General features: G+C 51.8%; 1 protein-coding gene across 7 annotated transcripts in view; it reads right to left on the bottom strand.

The window, feature by feature from the left end:
* Positions 1 to 25,173, bottom strand: part of DLGAP4 (DLG associated protein 4) — a 157,252-nt gene that overhangs the window by 5,746 nt on the left and 126,333 nt on the right. For 4 of the 7 annotated variants that reach the window (XM_053992759.1, XM_053992760.1, XM_053992762.1 and 1 more), the window contains 3 exons: positions 2,348 to 2,709; positions 962 to 1,053; positions 126 to 535 (listed from right to left, as the gene is read on the bottom strand). In XM_053992759.1, coding sequence (XP_053848734.1) covers positions 126 to 535; positions 962 to 1,053; positions 2,348 to 2,709 — 864 coding nt within the window. Of the gene's footprint in view, positions 1 to 125; positions 536 to 961; positions 1,054 to 2,347; positions 2,710 to 4,933; positions 5,054 to 25,173 lie in introns of all 7 variants that reach the window. The other 3 variants (XM_053992756.1, XM_053992758.1, XM_053992757.1) reach the window with 1 other exon arrangement.

The raw sequence follows: 25,173 nt of genomic DNA, 5'->3' as shown, positions 1-25,173 counted from the left end.
TCCAAGCCCTGTCCAACCTGGCCTTGGACACTTTCAGAGATGAGGCAGCCACAATTTAAGTGACCCAATACTCAGCTCCAACTCCTTCTTGAGAGAGGAGCTGCTGGGCTGCTGCCCACACCCACCTTCCTCAGAGAGATTGTTCTTTTTGGTCTCCTGGTCCATCTGGCAGCACCAGCCCTCCAGGCGCTCGGTCTCTGCCTGCAGCAGCTTCAGGAACCAGAAACCATCCTGCCGGCAGGGCCCCGGCTGCGCCGGCTCCGATGGCGACGTGGAGGAGCTCTCGAGCCAGGGGTCAGGAGGAGGAAGAGAAGAAGGCTCCAGGGCTGGGTCGTTGTTTTCTCCATAGGAGAGGTTTCTCTTAATCTGTGAGGGCTTGGCTGGTTGCGTGGTGGAGGCATCAACACCAACAGAGCTGTTGTGCTGGGGGCACTCAGCGAGGCTTCTCTCAGATGATTTACAGCTGGAGTTATTTGGCTCCTGTGTGTCAGAGTCTGTGTCCTGTTTGGAGGACATGCTGCGAGAGTGGCTGTTTCTGCAGGGATCAAAAGCCATTGTTCAATAGCAGAGCTCAGCCTGGCTGGCCTTCCACACTGACAGTAAAATCCATGGCCACAGCAGAGCCTCTCCCTGCCCCTCCTCACACACACAGACACATCACGCACTCAGACAGAATTACAAGGTTGCCTGCTTACTGCAGCTGGCCATTCAGACAAGAGGGCTGACACATGACTATAATTACAGCTTGGAATTTTTAAATTTTTGATTTAATTTCAAGTTCCCATTGATTTGGCTGTTAGAGAACAAATGCTTTTTGCATCAGGTGTGCACTGTGGAGGAGGAGTTCTCCGTGGGCCCCATTCAACACCACTCACTGGCACAAAGCAGGGAAGGTCTAAGCACAAGTGGGGGAGGCACAATCTAAAATAAAAGGAAACTGTACAAGTTGCGTCTCACTTACCGCCACTCGTCCTCTACCTGTACCCCGATAGACTGGAATTTGGTGGCTGGTGGAGGAGGCTCCTCTTTTGCCACTGGCTGAAGGCAGTCAACCTTATTGAACAAAAGAAAAATACAGACAAAAACAGACAGAAGAACTTGTGGCTGGAATCCACGTTAGTAGACCAGGAGTGTGCACACACAGAGCATGCTGACACCACACAGGAGGGCTGGCTAAGGACAGGCACAAGGCTACTGCTCAGCTGTGCTCTCACGTTAGGAGCAGGGCTGTGTCCTGCCAGGCTGCTGCCACCACCTGTGCCAGGAGCCCTGGGCTCTGCAGGGCTGGGGCTGCATCCCCATGCCTGTGGCATCCCACACAGTCAGGGACCATGGCATTCAAGGGAGAACAGCGAGGTGATTGAGACTGACAGCAAAGCCTCTCTCCCAGGGATTGACATCCTCCATGGCTCTGGATAAGAGGGTTAGAAGGTTTTAGGAAAGAAATCCAGGTGACTTAAGAACCAGCTCAGAAAAGGAAAAGCAGTGGAAGGCAGTCAGTCTCTCCAGTGTGTTTCTCTCCCCTCGCTGCCCTTTCAGGTGTTCTGTCCCACCAGCCTTGCAGAGAGTCCTTCACTGTCATCTGTACTGAGCTGGCCTTGCTGTAAAGCTGATGGAGAACTCATTCAGCACACACAAAGCAGCTCAAAGCTCAGATCCTGCACTTGGAGCTGCTCAAGTTCCCCTGCACCTGGGACAGAACCAGAGCTCCCAGCCACCTGTAACTGAGAAACCTGTCCCAGAGGGGGGTACAGCCCCAGAGGATGCATTTTGCTGACTAAATCTTGGATTTACACTACTCACTGGGTTCTCATTTCACTGTGTTATCCACAGCTCATTTCCATTGATTCCCACAGTTAAATGCTTCCAGCAAGGGAAGCACTAACCTGCTGGGAACACTGGGTATCAAGGAATTGCGCCCTCCTGCCTGCAGCCCTGGGACCATTTGGCAGTGCAGCAGCCATTCCTGCATGGACATCAAGCAGAAGGGCCCACCTCTCAGGGGAGAATTGTCCCTACAACCATGATGGACAAGGAGCAGACTGACTGGAAGCAATACAGAGTACAGGGCACAGGCAGACCAGCAGCAAAAGGCGTCTTCAGAGGGAGTCACCCACTTAACATGGTCCCTCTGCTCTAGAAAACATTTTAAATTTGTACTAAAAGAGCTTAATCCTTTCTGGGCTGTTAAGGGAATGTGCTACTGTCTGGGAACATAGGCAAGGCAGTGAGTGTCTCTTGCTATTCTCAGTGAGCTCAGATGCACACCTGGTCACAGAAAAGGCACATGCTAAATGGATGGGGAAAGGACATTCCTTGGGACAAAGAAGAACAAAGTATTCCATACTTGTATTCCTATAGATGATAGCTTTCTTTTGGGGATATTCTCCACTTTAGGCTCTTCGTTAGTCAGAGTCCCTTTGTCACTTTTCAAAGTTGCATTTTTCTGAGGTAACTCTGGAGTGTCTCTGGCTGGAGTCACGATGCTGCCCCTGGTGACACTGGGTGTCCTGGTGCTGTCCAAGCTGTCTGAGGAATTGCTGAGCCCCGACTGGCTGGTGACCTCACTCTTGTGGTCCTGGCTGTCCAGGTAGGTGTCCTGGGCTGACTCAGTGCTGCTCTGCACAGTGACAGAGATGAACGGCTTGGACGTGGTCCGAGGTGGGACGGGAGGTGGCGTCTTTTTATATGCCACTAGGCATGATGAACCTGCAGGGATGGAGGGGGAGAACGGAGAACACAGGAGACAGGTTGGAGGGAAAGAGATACAGTGGAAAAGAGAGAAAAAGCAGGTCAGTCACAACTTCTAAGAGGAGCCTCCAAGCAGGAGCTAGAGGCAGAGGTGCAGAACCAGCCCACAGGCAGCAGCTCACGCTGGGGACCCACACCAAAGCATAGGGGAAGGGAAGGCAGAGCCAGAGCTAGCTTGCAAAAGAAGTCAAAAGGAATACCATGATGTGTGGAAATCTGGAAATGGAGAAGAGGGATAGAAAAGCCCCCCAAGAATGCTACAGGGTTTGGCAGGTATAAGCCTCCACGGTGGGGAAATATTCTTTGGCTAAACCCTATGTTTTAGTGTCCTAGTACAGCCAAGTGTCTCAGCTCTTTGTCCCATCAGTTGACGAGTTCCAATGTCTGGATCAGGGTGATGGTTTTGCCTATAAAAATGGAAAGAAGCCATAAAATTTGTTAGATGTTGATGGCAGGTACACACATGTGAAGCCCCTGACAAGCCCAGCTGTTGCATGCCAGAAGACATTGTCTGGATGCAACAGCCCAAGAGTGGTGAGGCTGCTACTCCATGGCCCCAGATCCAAGAGGCAGCAAGGCTGGAGATGTGTGCCCAGCAGACACAGAATACACATATCCCACTCGTAGGGACAGAAACATGGCTAGCCACATGAACCAGGACAGTAACTACAGCCCCAACCTGCTCCTGTCTCTGGCTAGACAGGATGGAAGTCCACCAGTGCAAATACATGTAAAGTACAAGTAAAATCCATGTGGATGCTGCAGCAGCCATGTTAGGCTCTCAGTCTGCCCAGGATATAAAAGCCCCTGAGGCCACAGTCCCACTCCAGCTGCTGTGCAGCCAGGACAGGCTGCACTAGGCAGGGAATGGCCAAACACACTGAGCAGTCACCTGACCCCCTTTCCCCTCCTACCCCTGTACTCTTGGTCCTCCCCAAGTCACTAGACTCTCTTTCTTATCCTACCTCTGGTTCCTGCCATTAAGTCCTGTGCAATCCCAAACTGCTTTTCCCCTGCACCCCACAACACATCCCAGCCCTTGCTAGCAGCCTCCTTAGTCCCAGAGACCTGCAGTCACTCCCCTGCTTCACCACACCTGCTTCACCATTTCCAATGCAGCCAGAGCCAGTTCTGAGCATCCCTGGGAGGCACATTCCCTGTGGGGCAATCACAGAGCTGCCCCAGGAACCTTACTAACAGTATGTGGACGTGCCTACATTTACACATCCCACTATTTACCATATTAAGAGCTAAAACTCCACTTCAAAGGAGGAACTAAAAGGGAGGAATTACAGAGGAGGAGATCTGTGTTTCCAGCAGTATTTCTGTGCCCAGAGATGCTAAGCAGCACCATAATGGTGCTGCTGGCAGAGGAGACGTGAGAGGCCTGCGCAGGGCTGCTAACCCAGCTGCCTCCAGCCTGGACCTCAGAAAGCAGAGCTTTCTGGAGCTCAGAAAACACCAAATGCATCCCAGTTCCCTCAAGCCACTACACCAAGTCCAGTAGAAACTGAGCAGTGTCCTGATGGCAGGAGAGCAGGACCCATCACTCTGCCTCACAGGGGTGAGGGGTGACCACAGGCCCCCTGCCAGAGCTGCATGACATGGAACATCATCTCCAACAGCAATTCCTTGGCCCAGCCTCATGGCCTGACTCACACAGCCCATCTCAATGGAGCAGTGTAGGAGCAGCCTGACCAGAGCCATGGCAGAGGCACCCCTGGATCAGCTCTGCCTACACCCCAAAACAACAGGTTACTCCTGTTACTGCACCAGGGCTACAGCAGCCAATGGCCAGGGCAACCAGAGCCACCCCACCTGGCAGAGGTGAAAGCATGTCACATGTCCTTTCAGTTAAATCCCTCCAATGGCCCCTGTTCTTCTCCAGGGACAGTGCCCAGGGTGCCCTGCTACCCACAGCCCCTGTGACACCGTCCTGCTTGGAGCTGGACTGGCCACAGCCCTTGGTGGCTTGGCTAGCACAGCCACCATGAGCCCAGCCCAGCTCCCCAGCTGCAGTGGGCACTGCCAGACTGGGACTGGGGAAAGGACACTGATGGCTATTTGACATCAAACAGCCTGGCCAGGCAGAACAAGGGGAGGGCACAGCAGCACAGAGCTTCTGGGGCAGATCAGTGGTGTCCAGGCCAGTAAGCCAGACCCAAAGTCATTGTCCACTTACCAACAGCATGAAAACTGTTTGTGCTGCTCTGGTAAAGGGGGAAACCACAGTATCCCCTTTGGCATGGTCCTGGGATACCTTCGTGCCACCTGGCTTGGCTGAAGGGCAGCACAGGCTTTGCTGGAAGAGAAAGACCCACAACCAACAAAACACATCCCTTTTCATGTATCTGTGCTCAAAGGGTTCACTGCCTGAGCTATAAAACTAAGTCTAAGGCTCTAAGAAATATTGCAAATGACAAGCACAAAAGGATCAGGAGCTTTGAAGAACTGAGGATGCATTAGTTAGTGCAACTGCAAATTAACCCCACTGAAGTCCTCTGCAAACATAAAACAGGACTTCTGGCTGCCCAGCAATCTCAGAAACCACACCTTCTTAGAATGGGCTTCAAAAACCAAAGTCAGAGCAAGCCCATCCAGAAGAGTCTGTCCTTGGCCCTCAGCACCACACTGAACTAAGGGTCAGTGCTTCCTGCATCTGTGGAAGGAGAAGAATCTTGAGGAAGACAAGAACATCCCAGTGTTTCCACAGGAGAAGCAGGCAGCATTCCCTCCTGCCTCTGAGGCCAATCCCACCAGTCAGGAGCATTCCAGTTGCTGACTTACCCCTCCAAAGGGCTACAGCTCAGCAGGCATGATCTGCTCTGGATTTGCTGAGCCTTTGATATTTTAAAATCAGCTTGTGCTGCAATGTAGAACTACAATTCCTGTGGGCACTGAAGCAGGACCATCAGCTCAGTTTGCTTGGGAACATCATCCCTGCTCCAAAAAGGTATGGAACAACAGGAGAACATGGAAGTCATGCTTAAGCTTCCAGTTTTGCAGCACTAGGCTCTTCCTGCTCACAGGATCTTCTAAGGCTTATTTCAGCAAGCAGTTGGAATTCACAGCATGCTGTGGATGATTGATTTTGAGTAGGAGGATGTTTATTTATAATTTTTCTCCTGTAATTATTTTTAGAAAGCAGTATGTTTCCAAATTAGCACCTTGCACTCGCCCTCAGGAGTTTGGGCAATCCCCATGGATGCAGCCCTGGGCACAGGACCTGTTTGCAGAGTCTTATACTGTAGAGTCCTCTGGATTCTCAAAATCCAGCTGGGCATGCTGGATCCTCTCCCTCTCATTCCAGAGGCCTTTGCTTCTTGGAAGACTAAAAGTAGAGTCACAAGAGAATGTGAAACCCAGCCCCTGTTCTCCCTCACCAGGCTGGTACCTGCTCAGTACCTGGCAGCACCACCAGGATCACAGCCAAGGTATTTGGGGTCAGATTTAAGCACCACAATTGCCCTCAAGTGTGTCTGGCCTCAAGTGCCAGTGTTCTGCTGCTATTGCTGATTCAATACAGCCTGATGACATTTCCAATCATTCCAGGAACTTCAAAGACCTACTCAGGCCATCCTTATTTTTGTTAAATCACAGTCAGCTGTGGAGGCAAGTTCCCCTGCCCTCAAACATCAGGGCTGGCTGCTATCCCTGTTCTGCCCCATGCATCCCCCTTTCCCCTCAGGAAGGGCTGGAGGAATGACCTAATTTCCTCACACAGAAAGCAGAACACTCTGAAATAATCTCTCCTACAAGGCAAGCTCATTTGCCTTTTAAATAAAACAGCCATAGAATAATCTTGCAGCAAATGGCATCAGTGGCATTATCCCCTTTGAGATCCCAGCTGCAGGGCTTTGGGCTGGCCTTTGCCACAGGGTATCCTGGCTGGAAGGAGCTGCTTTGGGAGGCAGTTTCCAACAGCAAAGGGAACTGGAACAGCTGCATTCCAAGTGACTTGACCTCTGATTTTCATCATCTCGAGGAACACTTCAAGACTGGAGCTGTAATGAACTGTAGAATGTTTTATTTGTAGAGAGTCCTAGTGAAAATGAGCCCCAGTGACAATTCATACCGAAGATTATATGGACACACTGATTTTATGGTTCACAAGAATCACTTCATACCTGACTTTTCTCCTTCTGCACACTGAAGGTCAAGATACCTGCAGCAGTTAGAGGCACTGCTGAGAAACCTACCCACATTTTGTTAGTCAAGAGGAAAATCATACAAGTCAGAAATCATAGAGGCTTGGGTTGGAGGGATCTTAAAGTTCATCTTTTTCCTACCCCTGCCATGGCAGGGACACCTTCCACTGTCCCAGGGTGCTCCAAGCCCCATCCAACCTGGCCTTGGACACTTCCAGGGATGGGACAGCCACAGTTTCTCTGGGCACCCTGTGCCAGGGCCTCAGCACCCTCATAAGGATGACTTTTTTCCCTAATATCTAATATAAATCTCACTTCAAAACAATTTCTGCTTGTTCTATTGCTATCTGCCCATGTGAAAAGTCATATGGTGCTCATATATTTTTCCATCTAGGCATGATGGGAAATTCCTGTGAAGGTGCCACCTCTTGCTCTGACAGAATGACTGTCTTTAGAGAGCTGGAGGAGATTTAAAAGAAGTTTTATAGTGATTAAACAAAACAACTCCCAGAAAATGAAGTCAAGTGACGGCATTTGTTCAGAGAGGCAGTTTATGGAAATGCTATAAATACCTCCTACCTCAGTGCTTTCCCTTTGTAAATCTCAGTAGCAGTGATCTTTGAAAAACTAAAAATCTCACCTTGATACTACACTGAGGTAAGAGACACACACGAGTGGCCTGTGGGAGCCAGGGAAGGGCTGTGGGCTCTCCTGCCAGCCCTCACTCCCAAGAGCAGCAGCATCCTGGCACAAGCAGCTCCCCACGTGCCACCTCTGTGGTTGTACCCATGGAGTCCTGCAGAGTGACCAGCCCAGCAGAGCCCTTTAACTCTCAGATGATCCTGAGGAACACCATGAACACTTCACCAGCTGTTTCTGCTTGTCACAGAGCCCACACATAAACCAGGCTGTGCTTGTGAGTCAGAGGACAGAGAATGGACAGAGAATTCCCCAGGAGCTCCTCCCAGGCAGCAGCACCAGGGAAGAGCCCTCTCACCTGTTGTGACAGCCCTGCAGAAACTCAGCCCAGACACCCAAATCACCTTGAGTACTTCTGAAGGAGGTCAGCAAAGAAATTCAACATTCCTCATCCTCAGCTTTCAGCACCAGCACGGCTCAGGCAGAGCAGCAGTGCTTGGCTTCCATGGCTGGAATGGCAGCTGGGACAAGGGGACCACTGCAGGCTGGTCACTTCTCCCACCATATAATCCTCTTTTGTCCTGTTCCCAGGACAAAGAGCCAGGTCCTGGGCTCTGCCATGGGACACCCTCACCCCACAGGGACTGCAGGTAGAGGCAGGAGAATCCCAGCAGTGTCAGAGAGCACAGCAGAGGGCAGGAGGGATGATGCAGGGACTGAGGAGAGTTGAGGGGCAGAAGGCTGGGGTCACACCCTGACCCTCCAAGGCAGGAGTGTCACTGCAACCACTGCAGTTGTTCTCACCAGCAGCTACAGAAGATGAGCAGCCCTCACTCAGAATGACACCCCAGACACTTTTCCTGACCCATGGGAAGTGGCTATTTCCCCCTGAACAGCATCAATTCACTGGTGAGAATAGCACAGAGAGGGGAGATGCCCTTCCTGAGTACCCCTGCTCCCACAGAGGCTCCTCTGGGAGCAGCCTCCACCCAGCCCCTTGCTGCAGCTCCCCCTGGCACAGCCGGTACCGGGGTTGCACACTGCCTTTCAGCAAGCTGGCATTTTGTTACACAAAGAAGTAACTTCTTAGTTTTAAGCAAATGCCCTCCCCTCCGAGCCCTCCCTGAGCAGCCAGAGAGGCTGTCCCAGCATTAACAGACCTGTGCCAATAGGTCTTTGCTGCCCAGCAGGGAGATACCTCAATGTCCTGCTGCAGTGAGCACACAGCCACAGCTGGGAGAGGTCTGCTACCCCTTGCTCCTGTTCTTGTCCAGTTCACCCTGGCCACAGCACTCCTGCACACCCCAAGGGCTCTGCTGACAGTATTTTATCACGCATGTATCCATCTGGTACTTGGTGTCAGGAAAAAAGGGACTGCCCTGCACTTGCCCGACCACTCCCAAGTACAGCACGTTCCTGCATATCACCGGAATGAAAGAACTGGACCTATCTGCAGAAAAAGGACTTCAAACTCAAGGGAGCATCTCTCAAATGTTGCAGTCAGAAACAAATGCAGAAGCAAAGGCTCCCTCTGAACATCAGCTGTGTGTTTATAGTCTAACAGTAGAGCTCCCATCCAGAAATGCACCACAAAATGCTCTGTACAACCATTTGTGTTCTCTGACCAGCTGTGACCGAGATGCCCTCAGTGAGAGCTGCAGCCCTGCTCACCTCAGAGCAACCATGCAAGGTGGCCAGGGGTGCCTGGGGCAGCCACAGGGGCACCCAGGGCTGCATGAGCCCCAGCAGCCAGCTCCAATCACAGATCCAGTCCCTGTACTTTGGGAGGGAACATTTAACCAGAGAAGGAAAGGCTGAGGGCTGTGAACTCTTTACGTGAGGGACTTCTGATTTTTCAATATTTAACCATCATGGAGATGATCCAATTTGGAATTCCTGAGCACAGAAATGATAATAAGCACTGTTACACTGAGAACTATTACACTGGGAAGGCAAGGCAGGTTGCTTTTTTTAAAAAAAGCCACTTGTAGAAGGTCACCAATTTACGAGAGGCATGAAGCAACAGAAGACACCCCCCAAAAATGCTGGGGGTTAAAAATAGGGTACCTCACACTGCTGGCTCCTGACCAATCTGGCCATCCCTCCTTTCAGCAGAGCCTGCTGCAGAGTCAGCAGGGACACAGCAGATGCTGCAGGGGATACCAGCCACAGGCACTCCCAAACCCAGCTGCAGCAGCTGACACTGGGGCTGCTGTGTGTGCTACAGGAGACACTGTGATTTCTCTCCACCCTCCCCAAAATGATTGTCAGGGGTTTTTAAACAAGTTGAAGCCATGGTGAGCAGCTCCACCCTGCTCCAGCCATACATCCAGCAGGTGTCCCTTCTGTCCTGGGGCTCAGGCAGGTCTCCAACCCAGCCAGCACAGGGCAGCAGCCCAATGGAGCATTCCCTGCCCCAGGAGTTAATTCATCAACAACCACCAAGGTCCCAAGCCCAACCATTCTGCCTCAAGAAGTCACCAGCTGGGAGGAGAAAAGCCATGAGCCCAGTCCCAGGAGGAGCAGAACTGCATCTCTGGGTGGGGGTGCCTGATCCCCAGGGATGGGGTGCCTTGTCAGCTCAGTGCCCACTTAGTGCTGGTACACACTTCCTCCACAGAAGGGCTGGGCTGAAGGGATGTTCCATCAGTTCAGTGCTCCTCTGCTCTGTGCTGGGCCTCAGGATGGGCTTATCCCCTCAAAACCTCTCACTAATGAGGGCTGAGACTTTTCACACTGAAGAGGTGAAGCAGCACAGACAGTGGGAGCCCAGGCAGCTCTGATCAACAGCCGCACTCCTGGTGTGCACCCAGCCCAGCACCCTGCAGCAGCAGTGCGCAGCACCCGGACTGTCCTGCCAGCTGGGCACAAGAGAGTCACCAGTGACTCCTCCTGCTGCCAGATCCTGCCTGGCTCCTCCAGCACAGTCAGGGCTGCCAGAGGAGCTGAGAGCCCAGCCAGGCAGGCCTGGACCTCAGTCCTGGTGGCCAGGCACAGCCCTTCCCCAGGCAGACCCCTGCACATGGGCACCCTGCAGCACAGCATGGTGAGCAGAGGCCATGGAAGCAGGGCCAGTGGAATTCTGATCTCATGGCAAGTTTTGTAGGACTAGAAAGCTCCAGGCAACAGGAGCCCAGCTGGGCTTTAAGGCCACACCATTCCTCCCTGCTGGCCTTTGTGTTGAGGCTGCAGAAATGGGGTCCCACAGTACTAAGGAGCCACCAAGTTGTGAGACCCAGGACTTGCTGCATCACCTAGCAGCCTGTTTGCTACAGACTCCTCCTCCTCACTTCAGGCCCTCCTCACTTACAGCTCCAGAGGGCTCTGACCCCAGCCTGAGCCATGCAGGCACAGGGGGAGGAAGCAGGACCCTGGCTACAGCAGTGGGGATGCCAGGATGGAGGGGTGTTGCATCCCAGGTTTGGGTTCAGATTAGGGGTTCTGATCTGTGTTAGCTAGCCAAGTTCTGTGTACCCCCGTGCACCCCCCCATATTTCCCACCCCCTGCGGTGCTTGGCTCTGGGTCTCTTACTATTGCAGCTCGCCCACACCACTCCCGTAACCACTCCCCCGTCCCGTCCGGAGACTTCTGTGCCCGTCACCCTGTTCCCACAACCCCATTCGCCCCGGAGCCCCGTGTCCACCCCTGCTGTGTCCCTGTTGGTTACCACAATCCACGTCACTCCCCCGTAGCCTGCCCCCATTGGGTGAGGAGGGCGTCTGCTCTCCTCGCCCCACCCCCAATAAAACCCCACATCCCCCGGAATTCGGAGCCATTTTTGTCCACGCAAAGTTGGGAGCGGTTTGCGGCTTCTCCATCGCAGCTCCCGTGGCCATTAAAACGTTCCAGACGCCACGTGGACAAATTTGGACAATTTCCTCGCCTCTTTATTTCCTCCCTCGCACCAACGGCAAAGCGCAGCCAGCCCACCCCGGTGCGCGGCAGCAGAAGCGCCTGGGAACAGCAACAAGCACCGGCCTCGCTGAGAAGCAGAGGCGCCCAAGCCGGGCACTTGGGAGCTGACCGGGGCCGAGAAAAATAATGCATTGTCACAAGTGGCGCCCAATGTAGGGCCACGGTCAGCACAGAGCTGTCAGAGCAGGCAGAGACTTATTGCGAAGCACCGGGAGCCGCACCGCCGACCAGCGAGCGCTGCTGCCAAGCCAAGCGAGTGCGGTCCGCGCAGAGAGCCACCGCAGTCCGTGCTGGAACAGTGCTTCATGCCAGACTGAAAATGGGACCGCAAACTCCCCGAAGTAAGTCAGTGAACTCTCCGCCAGCCCCAGGGAAGCATGCAGTGCTTTCCCTGCGTGGGATTGGAAGCGCAACTTTTCATGGCCACGGAAAGCCAAAGAACAGACGCTTCCTGGGAGCAAAAACCTTTGTAGCAGTTTTTATTTGTGAAGATTCCAGTTTGGTGAATATTTAGTGGAGGGGGGGGGTACCTGACTAATACTCCCCTTCACGTGGGTGGACTTTGCCGCATTTCCAAGGGTACGGAATATGCAGCGCGCAGTGTGAGCGACGACCACTGGGGTCTCTCGTGGTTTTTTTTTTTCTTTTTCTGCACCAGGGGTGAGGTGCTGTGAGTAGAAGTAGCATGGGGACTGTGCTAACTACCCACCAGAGGGAATTTTATACCCAAGTTAAGGATATTCTATCAGTAAAGGGCCCCTACCCCAAAAGTTCTGTTTAAAAGTTTGTATGGTGGCTGTACTTTTCCTTCCCACGCGTAACCACGGGGGACGCTCGTAAAACGGAGTTCTGGGAGCGGGTAGGGGCTAGGTTAGTGGAGGGAATTAACAGGGATCCCTCTGTGAAAGATTGCTTCCCCAAGCTCCATCAGTTGTAAAAGCAGAGTCCGCGAGGGACGCAAGCCGGGTAAGACAAGAGCCATCGGGAAAAACTGTTGTTTCTCCTGAACCCGTTTCCCCATCTTCCTCTCCCACCCCTTCTTCCCCTAACCCAGGTAGGCAGGGGGAAGTACTCCACCGTTCTAAGGCACAGGGCAGCTCCACCATGCTCCTGGCTCCCCCGAGCCCCCCTGGCGTCCTTGCCTTCGCGAAATTAGCTACTTCGCTGAGGAACTGATCCCAAACCCTTTTTCCAATCCTTTTTTCCCAGTCAGAAATCCCAGTTCTGGTGCTACCCTGCGCAGTTCTGTTTCTTTGAACCCTTTCCTTTGTTCCCCTGAGGAGGGCGCGGCCACGTGGTTGGGGTCTTTGTCTTCACAAGATGGAGGATGGCCACGTGGAAGGGCTTCTTCTTCCCACAATCCTTTTCTCCCCTTTGTTCCCTTTGTCCCTGCCTTTGACTCCACCCCCTCCTGCTTCCCTGTGGGCATGGGCAATGCCCCCTCAAGGCATTGGGTTGCCACCCCTCCCCCTGTTCCCCCTCGGGTGGGCATTCCCTCCTTCCACGTCCTGCCTGCTGCATCATCAGCCCCACCCTCTCCCGACAGGGAGGCTCTGTTGCCTCCATCCCGCTGTCCCAGGGAGAAGATTCTCCCCGCTCTGTCCCTCGCACCCCGCCCTCACGTCCTCCCGCTCCTTGGATACCTGGGTGGGGGGAGGGGGAGGAATGGGGCCCAGTTTATGAAGTCAAGCAGTCACTCCACACTCCAGCCTCCTATGCCAGGGGAGGGGAGAACCCTACATGGACATCCCTTCCCTATGAATTGGTAAAAGAGGTCTGTGAAACGTTTTGCAATTTCGGCAGGGCAAGTCCTTTCTTTAAGGGCATTCTAAAAGCAACTTTAACATCTAAAACCATAGTGCCAGCAGACCTTAAGCATCTGTTTAGCTGCCTGCTTCTCCTGTCAGAATACAACCTGTGGGAGAGGAGGTGGAAGGAACTGGCAGCAGACCTGCTTCCCGAAATCCGAGAGGGGCCATACAGCCTGGATTTCGTGTAAGAACCAATCACCTCAGACCATCTTGTGGGTGAGGGAGAATGGAGTGAGGGGCAACTTCAGGCTCAGGGGATTCCAACGGCTGTGCTGGACATGTCCAGGGGTGCAGCAGAGCGTGCGTTCCTGGGCATGCCCACCAAGGACCCAATGGTGCCCTACATGGCAGTTAAACAAGGTGTTGCTGAGCCTTTTGTAGATTTTGTGGAGCGGGTCCGGGCAGTGGTCGAGAGATGGGTGGAGAGGCCTGAGCACCGAGATGGATTAGTCCTAGAAGTGGTGCACATGAATGCCAATGCAATGTGCAAGAGAATCATCCTGTCACTGCCAGCCTTACCACTGCCAACCCTCGACCAGATCATTGAGGAACGCACCCTGAAGTCACATCTGATGGAGGAGGAGGCTCCAAAGAAGCCCGAAGACAAACTAGTCACTTCAGCTGCTGCTCCTCCAAGGAACTCAGCACCGAGGTGATTCCCATCTACACACCGGTGCTTCCACCGCCACCAGGAGGGACATTTTCAGGATTGCTGCCCACTTCTAAAGACTACACTGCCCGGGGCTGCGGGAGGGGGCATGGGAACCTCACAATTTCAAAAAACTAGGGAGGGAGTGCGCACTTGCCTCACGTGCTGATAAAAATTAGGCAAGTAGCGGTGCCACAAGAGGAGCCGCAATGCACCATCTAGTCCCATCTATAAGTGGCTGCCTCTCAACTACTGACAACAGGGAGCCTTATTGGCTCCGACTCACTAATTCTGTCCACTTTCGTTCCCAGGACTGGCAGTTCTTCATAGCAGACGCAGAGCTTCTGTCACACATCTGCTGCTGTGAAACCAGGAGGAAAGAAGACCTTCTGAACTGCAGGTACCTCATTGTCGGGGACACAAAAAGCACTCCACTACAGACAGAGGTTCCTCCGGTAATTTACACCCTTAATCCAAGGCTCTTCTATCTCACGGCACGCTGTGTCCACCCTGCCTCTTCCTACCTAAAGGCCAAGTCATTGCATAGGCAATTCCTATTCCTCGTGCCCTGTGCAATGACCTGGAACTCTCAGTGTTTTATGCTGGGAAGTTGGGAGAGGAAAAACCTCTCGTATGGTGTAAACTCAAGTGCAAGGGGCGATCTGTACATCTTCAGAGGATGATGGACACAGGGGCAGACGTAACGGTCATCCCACCACACAAGTGGCCGTCACACTGGGAGCTGCAAAGTGTGGCCACACCAGTCTTAGGACTAGGCAGGCCACAGCCAGCAAGACAATCCAAGAATATTATCCAAATTAAGGGTCCGAATGGGCTGCTGGCCTCAGTATGTCCGTTCGTGATTGACTGTAAATTTACATTGTGGGGGAGAGACGCCATGTCCCAGTGGGGAGCCAAATTGGAATTTCCGGCCCCCCGGCATTTTTAGGTGCAGCCACTGAGGAGCGCCCCACACAGAAATTGACATGGCTCAAAGATAAGCCCATCTGGGTGGAGCAGTGGGCACTGAGAAAGCAGAAACTGCTGGCACTCACAAAATAAGTGGAGGAGGAATTGGCGAAAGGACACATAGTAGAAACTAACAGCCCCTGGAACTCTCCAGTGTTTGTAATTAAAAAAGCGGGAAGGACAAGTGGCGACTCCTCCACGATTTAAGAAAAATCAATGAAACCGTGGAAGACATGGGCTCTCTCCAACCGGGTATGCCATCTCCATCTATGCTACCTCAAAATTATAATTTGGCTGTAATTGATATGAAGGATTGCTTCTTTCAAATCCCACTCCATCCGGATGATGCTCCCCATTTTGCTTTCTCTGTACCCTCCATCAACAGAGAAGCCCCAATGAAGCACTACCAGTGGACGGTACTACCTCAGGGGCTTAAATGTTCCCCCACTATATGCCAGTGGTATGTCACCAGGGTTCTGTCCCCAATGTGTGCCAAGTGGACATCCTGTATTTTCTATCATTACATGGATGATGTGCTGATTTGTGCCCCTGACAGTGAGGTCCTACAAGTAGCACTGAAGACACTGTTAGGGCCTTGTCAGTGGCTGGATTTGAGTTACAAAAGGAGAAGGTACAGTTGCTGCCACCTTGGAAGTATCTGGGCCTAGAAATTAACAACAGAACAATTAGGCCTCAACAAATTCAGATAAATAACAACCCCAAGATGCTGAATGACCTCCAGCACCTGTGTGGCTCGTTAAATTGGATCAGGCTATGGCTGCTACTCACCACGAGGGAACTATCCCCTCTTTTTGACTTGTTAGCAGAAAGAGAGGGGGATGAGGGCTTAGGTTCCCCGAGAGTCCCGACCCGGGAGGCCAGAGCTGCACTCAAGAAGGTCCAGAACACCACTGTGAGCAGGCAAGCCCATCGTTGTCAACCAGGGCTGCCTTTCCACTTCATCATCCTAGGTGAGTTACCCCGTTTGTACGGGATGATATTCCAGTGGGGCAAGGGCCAACAGGACGCCCTGTTGATAATAGAGTGGGTGTTCCTTGACCACAGACAGTCCAAGAGTATCACCAGGCCACAAGAGCTGATGGCACAGCTCATAATACAGGCCAGGGCTCGTCTGCAGGTACTAGCAGGATGTGACTTCACATGTATCCACCTTTCCATCAAAACATCCATGGGGAAGATGACCAAAGAGACCTTTGAACACTTTTTAAGACAAAATGAAAATTTGCACTTCGCTCTAGACAGCTTCTCAGGCCAAATTAAGATCGGACATCCTGGCCATTATTTGTTCAATGCCGAATTCAAATTGTTACCAAAAGAATTGCAAAGCAAAAAACCACTCAGAGACTCCGTTGTGGGAATCTGATGTCAAGGTAGTGGAAGGTTCCCCACAGGTGGCTGAGTTGGATGCTGCCGTGAGGGCTGTTGAGAAATCTGATCAACCATTTAATCTGGTAACAGATTCGGCGTATGTACCAGGAGCACTGTCTAAAGCTAAACATGCAGTCATAAAGGAGGTCCCAAATCAAGTCATCTTCGGGTTGCTCACAAAATTAGTACACCTGGTTTCTAACCGTGAGCATCCCTTTTATGCGGTACATGTGAGATCACACACGGATCTCCCAGGCTTTATTGCCAAGGGGAACCACAGAGCAGATGCCTTGGCAGTCCCAGTACAGCTGGGAGGCTGGCCGAATATAGTCGAGCAGGCCAGGCTCAGCCATCAGCAGTTCCATCAGAATGCCCCAGGTCTGGTATGCCAGTTCAATCTGCGGTGTGACCAAGCCATGGAAATTGTGGCCTCATGCCCCAACTGTCAGGAGGCATCTTTACCAACACTGGCAGCAGGTGTGAATCCAAGAGGTCTCCGCAGTTGTGAGGTATGACAGATGGATGTTACCAAGGTCCCTGAATTCGGGAAACTCAGAAATGTCCATGTAACTGTGGACACCTTCTCGGGAGCAGTTTTTGCCTCATCCCACATAGAGGAAAGGGCCACAGACATGAGAAAACACCTCATACACGCCTTTGCCACCTTAGGGGTCCCAGCCACAATTAAAACTGACAACGGTCCAGTGTATACTTCCAGAGTGTTCAGCAGCTTCATGCAGGAATGGGGGGGTCCAACACAAAACCAGGATTCCTCACTCTCCCACCGGCCAGGCCATAATAGAAAGGACTCACCAGACGCTGAAGCAGGTCCTCCGGAAGCAGCGGGGAGATGTGCGAGTGCTGTCACCGTATGAGAGGCTTTGCAAAGCATTATTTACCATCAACTTTCTAAACTGTTGTTTTGACAGACTGGAACCGCCAGCTCTGAGACATTTCAAATAGCATCAGGAGCTCCAGCCAGAGGAGCAGCCTCCAGTGCTAGTGAGGGATCCGGACTCTAAAGAAATCCAGGGTCCATTTCCACTTTTGACTTGGGGATGGGGATATGCCTGCATATCCACGCCCTCAGGAGTCAACTGGATCCCCAGGAGACATGTGAAACCCTATATTCCAGGACAGTTAGTGGATCGGAGTGATACAGTGCCTGTGGATGCAACCAATGATCCCACCAATCAAGGGGTTGCATCCAATTGCAGGCGCTGCAAGGAGGGAAGGGACTCAACATCACCCTAAATAACATTTTCCTTACAGCTACCTCAGTCCGTGTATGTCCCCAGTCCACATGTTTGTAATAAAGTTGTTGTCCCAGTTCCCCTATCCTCAAACACCCAGGGAAAAACCAGCTCCAGCATCATCTCCAGGCCCTCTCCACCTGCGAGCCAGTCAACGCCGTCACAGCAGCAGAAGAAGCTGGGAGAAGAGGCCACCACGCAAGAGACAAAGTCAAAGCAACTGTCTTTTTTATATTTTTTAAAGTGAGGAGATGTTGCATCCCAGGTTTGGGTTCAGATTAGGGGTTCTGATCTGTGTTAGCTAGCCAAGTTCTGTGTACCCCCGTGCATCCCCTGTGTTCCCCCCCCCGGGGTGGTCGGCTCCGGGTCTCTTACTATTGTAGCTAGCCCACGCCGCTCCCGTAACCACTCTGCCATCCTGTCCGGAGACTTCTGTGCTCGTCACCCCATTCCCGCAACCCCATTCACCCCGGATCCCCGTGTCCGCCCCTGCCGCGTCCCCGTTGGTTACTGCGATCCACGTCACTCCCCCGTAGCCTGCCCCCATTGCTCTCCTCGCCCCACCCCCAATAAAACCCCACATCCCCGGAATTCGGAGCCATTTTTGTCCACGCAAAGTTGGGAGCGGTTTGTGGCTTCTCCATCGCGGCTCCCGCGGCCATTAAAGCGTTCCAGCCGCCACATGGACGAATTTGGACAATTTCCTCGCCTCTTTATTTCCTCCCTCGTGCCAACGGCAAAGCGCAGCCAGCCCACCCCGGTGCGTGGCAGGAGAAGCACCCGGGAACAGTGACAAGCGCCGGCCTCGCCGAGAAGCAGAGGCGCCCAAGCCGGGCACTTGGGAGCTGACCGGGGCCGAGAAAAATAACGCATTGTCGCAGAAGGGTTGGAACCTTTCTGTGCACACAACTGGAACATGGGACTAGGGAACACAGAGAAGCCACACTGCTGCTTTTCCTGCCTCTGCAGAAGAAAAGGAAGCCCTGCAGATACCGTGCCTACACATCTGCACAGAGTAGCCAGTCCTCTTCAGAGGACCATGAGGAAGGGGGTCAGCCCTGAACCATCCATGCCACAGAGAATTTCTAGAGAGAGCAGGCACTTCCATCAGCCCCTGGCATTGGAACAGGTCATGTGGACCTTCCTGCAGCCAGGGGCAGGTAAGAGAACACAAGACTGGACAGACTGGAGCACACAGCACCTCACAGAGCCTGCCCAGCAGCTCAGCACCCACCACTCCTAGGAGATACCAGGACCACTTCAGAACTACATGGACCACAGCTTAGTGACCACGTATCAGCCAAAAGCTCCTCAGACAGTGAGAAAAGCTGTGCTGAAAGGCGCTGCCACAAGAGCAGCAACCCTTTCTGCTGATGCACTGAAGCATCATCCACTTCATCTGCCTGATGCAGGGTCCTGTGCCTGCAGCATTTCATCCAGATGTGGCAAATAAAGCTCAGCAGCAGCACAAGGAAGTGTCCACTGGACTCGACCACACACACAGGTGGTCAGTGCAGCAGCACAACCATACAGTGTCTAGGGCAGCTCTAACACCATCAGTCAGCAGGTCAGAGACAAGAGGGACCTGCTAGCACAACATGAGAGGGAAAACACAACTGAAGATATGTAGAGATTTGCATTCCAGAGAGTATCTCCCAGGAGGGGCACGTACTACAAGCAGGCCCCATCCTTCCTTGCTTTTAAACACTTTTTAAACACTGAGTGGCAGTCCCAAAATGTCGATTCTGTCACTCTGGGACCACTGCAGGGTCTGTTCTGCCAACTGCACTCTGCAGCTCTGTGTCTGGGCTTGTTTAAGCTCTGCAGCCCCAAGTGTCTCTAGGACATGCCAGACCATGGAAAACAGGCAGAGTGGAAGGGAACTGGATGCCACAGGATTCCTGTCACACAGCAGTGACCAGTTCCTGTGTCCCTCTCCCTGTTAAATGCTGCCTTTTCTGCAAGGTTTGCTCAGGGTTATCCAGCACAGACATGGAATCAGGGCATAAACGTGAACCAGACAGGAATTAGCCAGTGCCACCAGGTCACAGGCTCTCTCCTATCCCTCCTCCATGTGGGATTGTTTCCAGCTGCTCTGCAAAGCAGCAAACTGCAGGGAGGAGGGGATGCTTTGGGAGGAGACACATAAGTAATGATGGCAAATCCTCCATACACCCAAAACTGCAGCCACTTCTAAGTGCACTGAGGGTATTAGCATTAATCATCCTAGTGTAATTAGGGAGGTCTTTTTAGTTTTTATCCAAGCTAGCAGTTTCTAGAATCTCCTGCAGAAGAAAGTTCCACCAGCCAATGATGCACTGCATGAAATATCCTCTCCCTTCACCATCACTTCACTTCATGCACTGCCACATCACTTGGAGGATGGCATATGTGGATGCTTTTAATTCGCTTCCCTACCACTGGAGAAGTCCAGGGAATCTCAACACACCTCCTCAAAGTCACAGCCAGTCAAAATTCATATGGCCAGAAATGGCTGGAAACCATGGCAAACTGAATCTCTTCTTATCTGTGTCAGAGCTCAGCAGTTAAAACAAGCTATTTTAGGTTATGCTGATTGCTGAAGTCCCAAATCCAGTCACTCCCAAGCATCTGCTCACGTGTCACAGGAGACACATCTCAAGTTCTCCATGCACAGGCAGCAAGATGCACCTTGAGCACAACAGTAAGTGCAATATCCCAAGTGTTGCCATCTCAGAAGGGTGAGTGTGTCAGTCCAGCATGGCAAAACAGCACTGAGACTCCCCACACATCTCCCTCTCAGCCCAGGGACCTCCCCCAGCCCACCAGGAACCACTTTGCCCAGGACTTTTTAACAGCTCCAGGAAAAGGAGTTGCTTGCTCCCCTACAGCAGAATCACCCCCAAAGCTTTGGGACAACCAAGCCCACAGCGTGGTCCACGGACGGTTTTGCAAACACTACCCAGTTGCTGAGGCATTATTGGCACATTCCCACTTATGGACAATCCTGGAAGCAGGGTGGAGAGGTCACCATGATTTTAAGTGTGCCACTAAACACTGTTCACAGAAGAGCAGGCCAAGAGGGTGCTGAAAACACTGATGGTAGCCAGCAGCTTGTCAGCACAGAGCGTGAAACAAGAACAGGCCTATGCTGATGGCAGCAGTCACTGAGCTCCCCAGCACAAATGGGCTCCCAGGGAATTGCTGCATCCTCGAGAACACAAGCAACCAACAATTCTGCAGCCTACCTAAAATTTTGAGAAACTGCCACCATCACTGCCAACAAAACCCCCCTCAAGGCAAGAATTAATTTCTCCATCACTTTGTTCAGCATCAAGATTTTTATCACAGTTTTCAGTTACTGTATCCCAAATTTTACCTGATGCAGGAAATCTGCTACTCTCCCTTGCTCACGGGAAGATATTCTGCTGTTTTAGGCAAGGACAAGCATTTAGTGATGCCACCAGGAGCAGCAGAAGTGGTTTTCCCAGGACATTATGAAAAATCCTCTCCACACCCAGATGACGAAGGATTCTTTGCAAGCTGAAAACAAACCCCACCCTGTAGCCATAGGGCCAGGGAAAGCACACATGTCAGCAGCTGAGGAGACAGCACTGAACAGTCTCTGCACCCAGGAGATGGGAAGGCATTAGGCTGGACTGATCTCACAGTGAAAAATTCCAGCCTTTAGTCAACACTCTTTCCACTTGGACAGTGGCTGTCAGGCTGCAAGCATCCAAGATTTACATCTTCAAAGCTACAATCATCAAGAGGTTTTAATAGCCAGATTCAGTTGAAGCTATTTCCTTCCTTGGGTATGTACAAACCAAGATGTGGCAACATTATGCTAATACTGAAGAATCAAAGTCAAAATTGCTGGGAAACTTCTGTTGGCTGGGGCACAGGACAAGCTTTGCATGTTAGCGAAAGCTACTCCATATTCTATTTCATTGTTTAACATGGCATTATCATAAGATTAAAAAAAAAATCACATGAACAAACACAGAAAAATGTAGCAGACTGCTCCCTCTCCATTAGCATTAAATTTGATAGTGGTTCAGCTGTTGCAGCACAGTCTGGTGTGATCTGGAGAGGAAGGGAAGTCCTCAGACTCAGAGCAGGCAATTAAGCAAATATTCCAACCTTTTATTTCCTTTGGGTAGGGTGCTAGGAAGCTTTGGAAAGCTGTGTTCATTGCTTGGATTGCCAGGGGCTCCCACCTGAACTAACCACAGACCCTGCAGAGCACAGAGCTGTCCTCCCTGGTGACAGAGGCACACAGAGGAGCAGAGCCATGTGTCCCCAGTGCCACTGCTCACACTGTTCTCCCAGAGGCCAAGAGTCCCCAGCTCTGAGTACCTAAGAATTTCAAGTATCACAAGCAGTCCCTGAACAATGGATGCCCCAAGGGAGGGGGCATCTGGAGCAAACCTGGCACTTTCTGGAATACTTAATTTCAGGAATTGAGCAGGCATTGACAAAAGAGCCACTGTGCAACCCCAGCTCTGAAATTAGAGAGCACAAAGCTTCCAGCCACCACCAAGTCTTCATCTTCACAGCTTGCTCTGCTTTTCCTGCAGGCTCCAAAACACCACATTCCTGGTTCACAGGCCTGAAGAGTTCCCATAAGCTTTCAAGCTCAGAGCCCACACCAGCACTTAGCCACAAGTATGGGTAGCAGGTCTGGATTCAGGGGTGCAGGAGGACCTGTTTGCCCACACACCCGGCCCCTCCAGCCTGCAGAACCTGCCATGAAGGTATGCCAAGGATCTGAGACTTAGGCTAGGAAAGGGACACAAGGGAGAGGCCAGAGCACAGCTCTGTTCACCACTAGTGAAGAGACTCAGTTCTAGGCTACAGAGCTGAAGCCACTGGCTTAGTCATGCCGTACCCACGGCACTGAGACCTACTCCCTTCTGTCCTGCTGTCTGGAGTTCAGGATGTGACAATGACTCCCTGGCCTTCCAAGGAGGGTTATCAGTAAAACCCAGCCTCCAGCAACAGCATTAAATGTCACCAGAGCATTCCCTGCTGCTTTCAGCAACCTGCTCACTGTGGAACAGACCATTCTCCTGCCTTGGAAGTTTTGTGCCAAAAGCCTTCTTGGCTTCATTTCCCATCTTGCTTATATTTATTCCTGTTTCCAAATGAGTGATCTCCTCTCCCTCCACTCTTTTCAACTTGGCAGTTGTGTAATTCCAGCTACAAAATAAAAACCATCCACACCAAATTCAGAAATCTAAGGGTTCTGCAGGATATTCTAAAAAGCTTCTTCCCAGGACTTCACCTGTAAACACCAAGTACCAACCAGCAGGTGAAGCAGAGACATTTTGGCTTTTCCTGATCAGTGGCTCAGCACTGGATGGTAGAGGGTGAATGGCAGGATAGGGAACAGGTAACAAGTGATTTAGAGTGGCTTAAGAAAGGTGATGAGAATGATCCAGGCAGACTGCTTTGAAAGTGTTCCTGAAAAAGACAGTTTACCAGAGGTGTCTTCGGAAGAAGCCACTCCTTGCTCAAGCACAGCAATGGGACCTTCCTACAAAACAGTGCTCACTTGGTCTCCCAGAGCCTGAAGGGCCTCCTGAGCCTGCTGGAAAACACACCAGCCCAGCTATTTCCATAGTCCAAGGAGCTCTAAAGAGATCAAGAGCAGCCTTGAAAGAAGCCTATCCACAATGCTCCCTCTTCCTGCTCATCTTCAGCTCCCCCTCTCATCATGTTCCAGGTGCTCTCAGGCATCTGCACCCACAGCAGGCACCACAAGGAGCACTGGAGTTCTCAGGAATGCAAAGCCCCTGCTCCAAACAAGTAACTTTGTCAGTTCTAAAGTGATCTAACCAGGAAGCACAGTGGGGCCACAGCAAAAATGTGGGATCTGCTGGACTCAGTCTAACAGAAAGCATCAGTCCAAGGGACGTTCCAGATTGGAATTTATGGGGCTTTGGTTACAGATCTTCAGAGTTACAACCCTGCCTAAGAGCTGAGAGGTTCAGCAGGCTGGTGATGTTTTAACCATGTCCATACCCATCCTCTCCCTTGCTCCCAGCCCAGGTCCCAGGGCTCTGGCAGCTGCTACAGCTCCAAAGCACACAGGAGCTGTGTTCTTCCTGCAAGGGCAGATGGAGGTAACAAAGCAAACTGCTCCTTGCAGACACCTCCTCACCCAACCAAGGCCAAAATGGCTTTGGAAAGAACCAGCTCAAGATTTCTAAAACCTGCCTACCAAGAGCTGACACACCAAGGAAAAGATGGTGCCATCAGTTCTCCAGGAAAAATCCCATCTCCACACTTCTCTGAAAATCCCAGCCAAACTGCAAAGATTGCCCAAGGCTGGAGTTATTCCTCCACTTGGCCATCTCCCCACACTTGGCCTGGGAACAATTTTAGACTTGGAATGCATTACTGCATTCAAGCAGCCACTCCTTGTCATGCAGTTGTCCAACCCCCAGACCAGCTGGAGGATGAAATTCCTAGGAACAGAGAAATGCCAATCTTTGGATGCAGGGTTTTCCAGGGCAGTCACCAGCTTGGCCTCTGCTGTGTTCAGCTCCAAGGTATTGCTGAGAACAGCTCCTGTGGCCTCCCAGGACAGACTGACTATGTCAGCTACTTGGGGTGAGTCCAGCGAGTGCTTTCACCTGAAGTGGCCTCGTGAAATAAGAACCACCAGCCAAAAATAACCCAACAGTAAGCACTAACATAGCCCCTGAGCAGCACTGAGCTTGTGGGATACAAGGGTGGCATCAAGGAGCAGCTCTCCAACTACCTGGCTCAAGGGGTTTGTTTGCCAGAAGGAATCCTCCATCAGACTATGGCAAAATACAGCAGGACACGGTGCCACTGCGGGGGCACGTGGCTGGGAAGGACAGAAGGACACTGCTCTGCCCTTGCCACTACAGGGGGAAGCACAGAGCATATCCTCAGCACATACAGTGGTCCCAGTGTCACCTGTACATACCTCAGCACATATAGTGGTCCCAGTGTCACTGTGTACTTGGGGTCACTTCTGATGTCTGGGACACCACCTTGGGAAAAAACCCACCCAATCCCTGCTGCTACATTTTCATGGAAAGCATTTTCAAGGAAACATTGGGGTTGTTTACGTAGCAGAGGCCCAGTTTCAGAGGAAGAGCTGCCCAGTCAAGTTTCTTGGATCTGGGCCGTGTCAGAAGCCTCAAGACAGACACAGTAGATACTGACTGAAGATGAAGGTCAGTGGAACAGGATGACTCCACCAGACAACTCCTCTGTAGGGCTGTGCCAGCCAGGTAGGACCAATACTGTGAACTTGCTGTCAGCAAGAGACTGATCCAGCAAGGAGAAGTCCAGTCCAGTGCTGGAAAGAGGGAGGGCTTAAACTCCCATTGCAACCCAGGTTACTGGAGACCTGGAGCACACACTGCAGGAATAACTGTCCTCAATACACCCAAAAGAGTCCACTCTCAGCTCCGTCACTATATGATAGCAAAAGAAAAAAAATCCTTTATCCTCCAACATCATTTCCAAGACCAAAAGCAGCCACAAATGCTTTTGAAGATAAATTAATGGTAAACTGCAGGAGGCAAAGAGGTCGGCCATCAACGAATAAGAGCATTAATTTTCATGTCTGAGTTCTCTTGTTTCCAATGGCACAGAGCTGGTGAAGAGCTGGCAGATCCTGGACCCC

The sequence above is a fragment of the Vidua macroura genome, chromosome 17 (genome assembly GCF_024509145.1).
Source record: "Vidua macroura isolate BioBank_ID:100142 chromosome 17, ASM2450914v1, whole genome shotgun sequence".
Lineage (NCBI taxonomy): Eukaryota > Metazoa > Chordata > Aves > Passeriformes > Viduidae > Vidua > Vidua macroura.
Note: the sequence above shows the minus strand (reverse complement) of the source record. Positions and strands in the feature narration are given on the sequence as shown.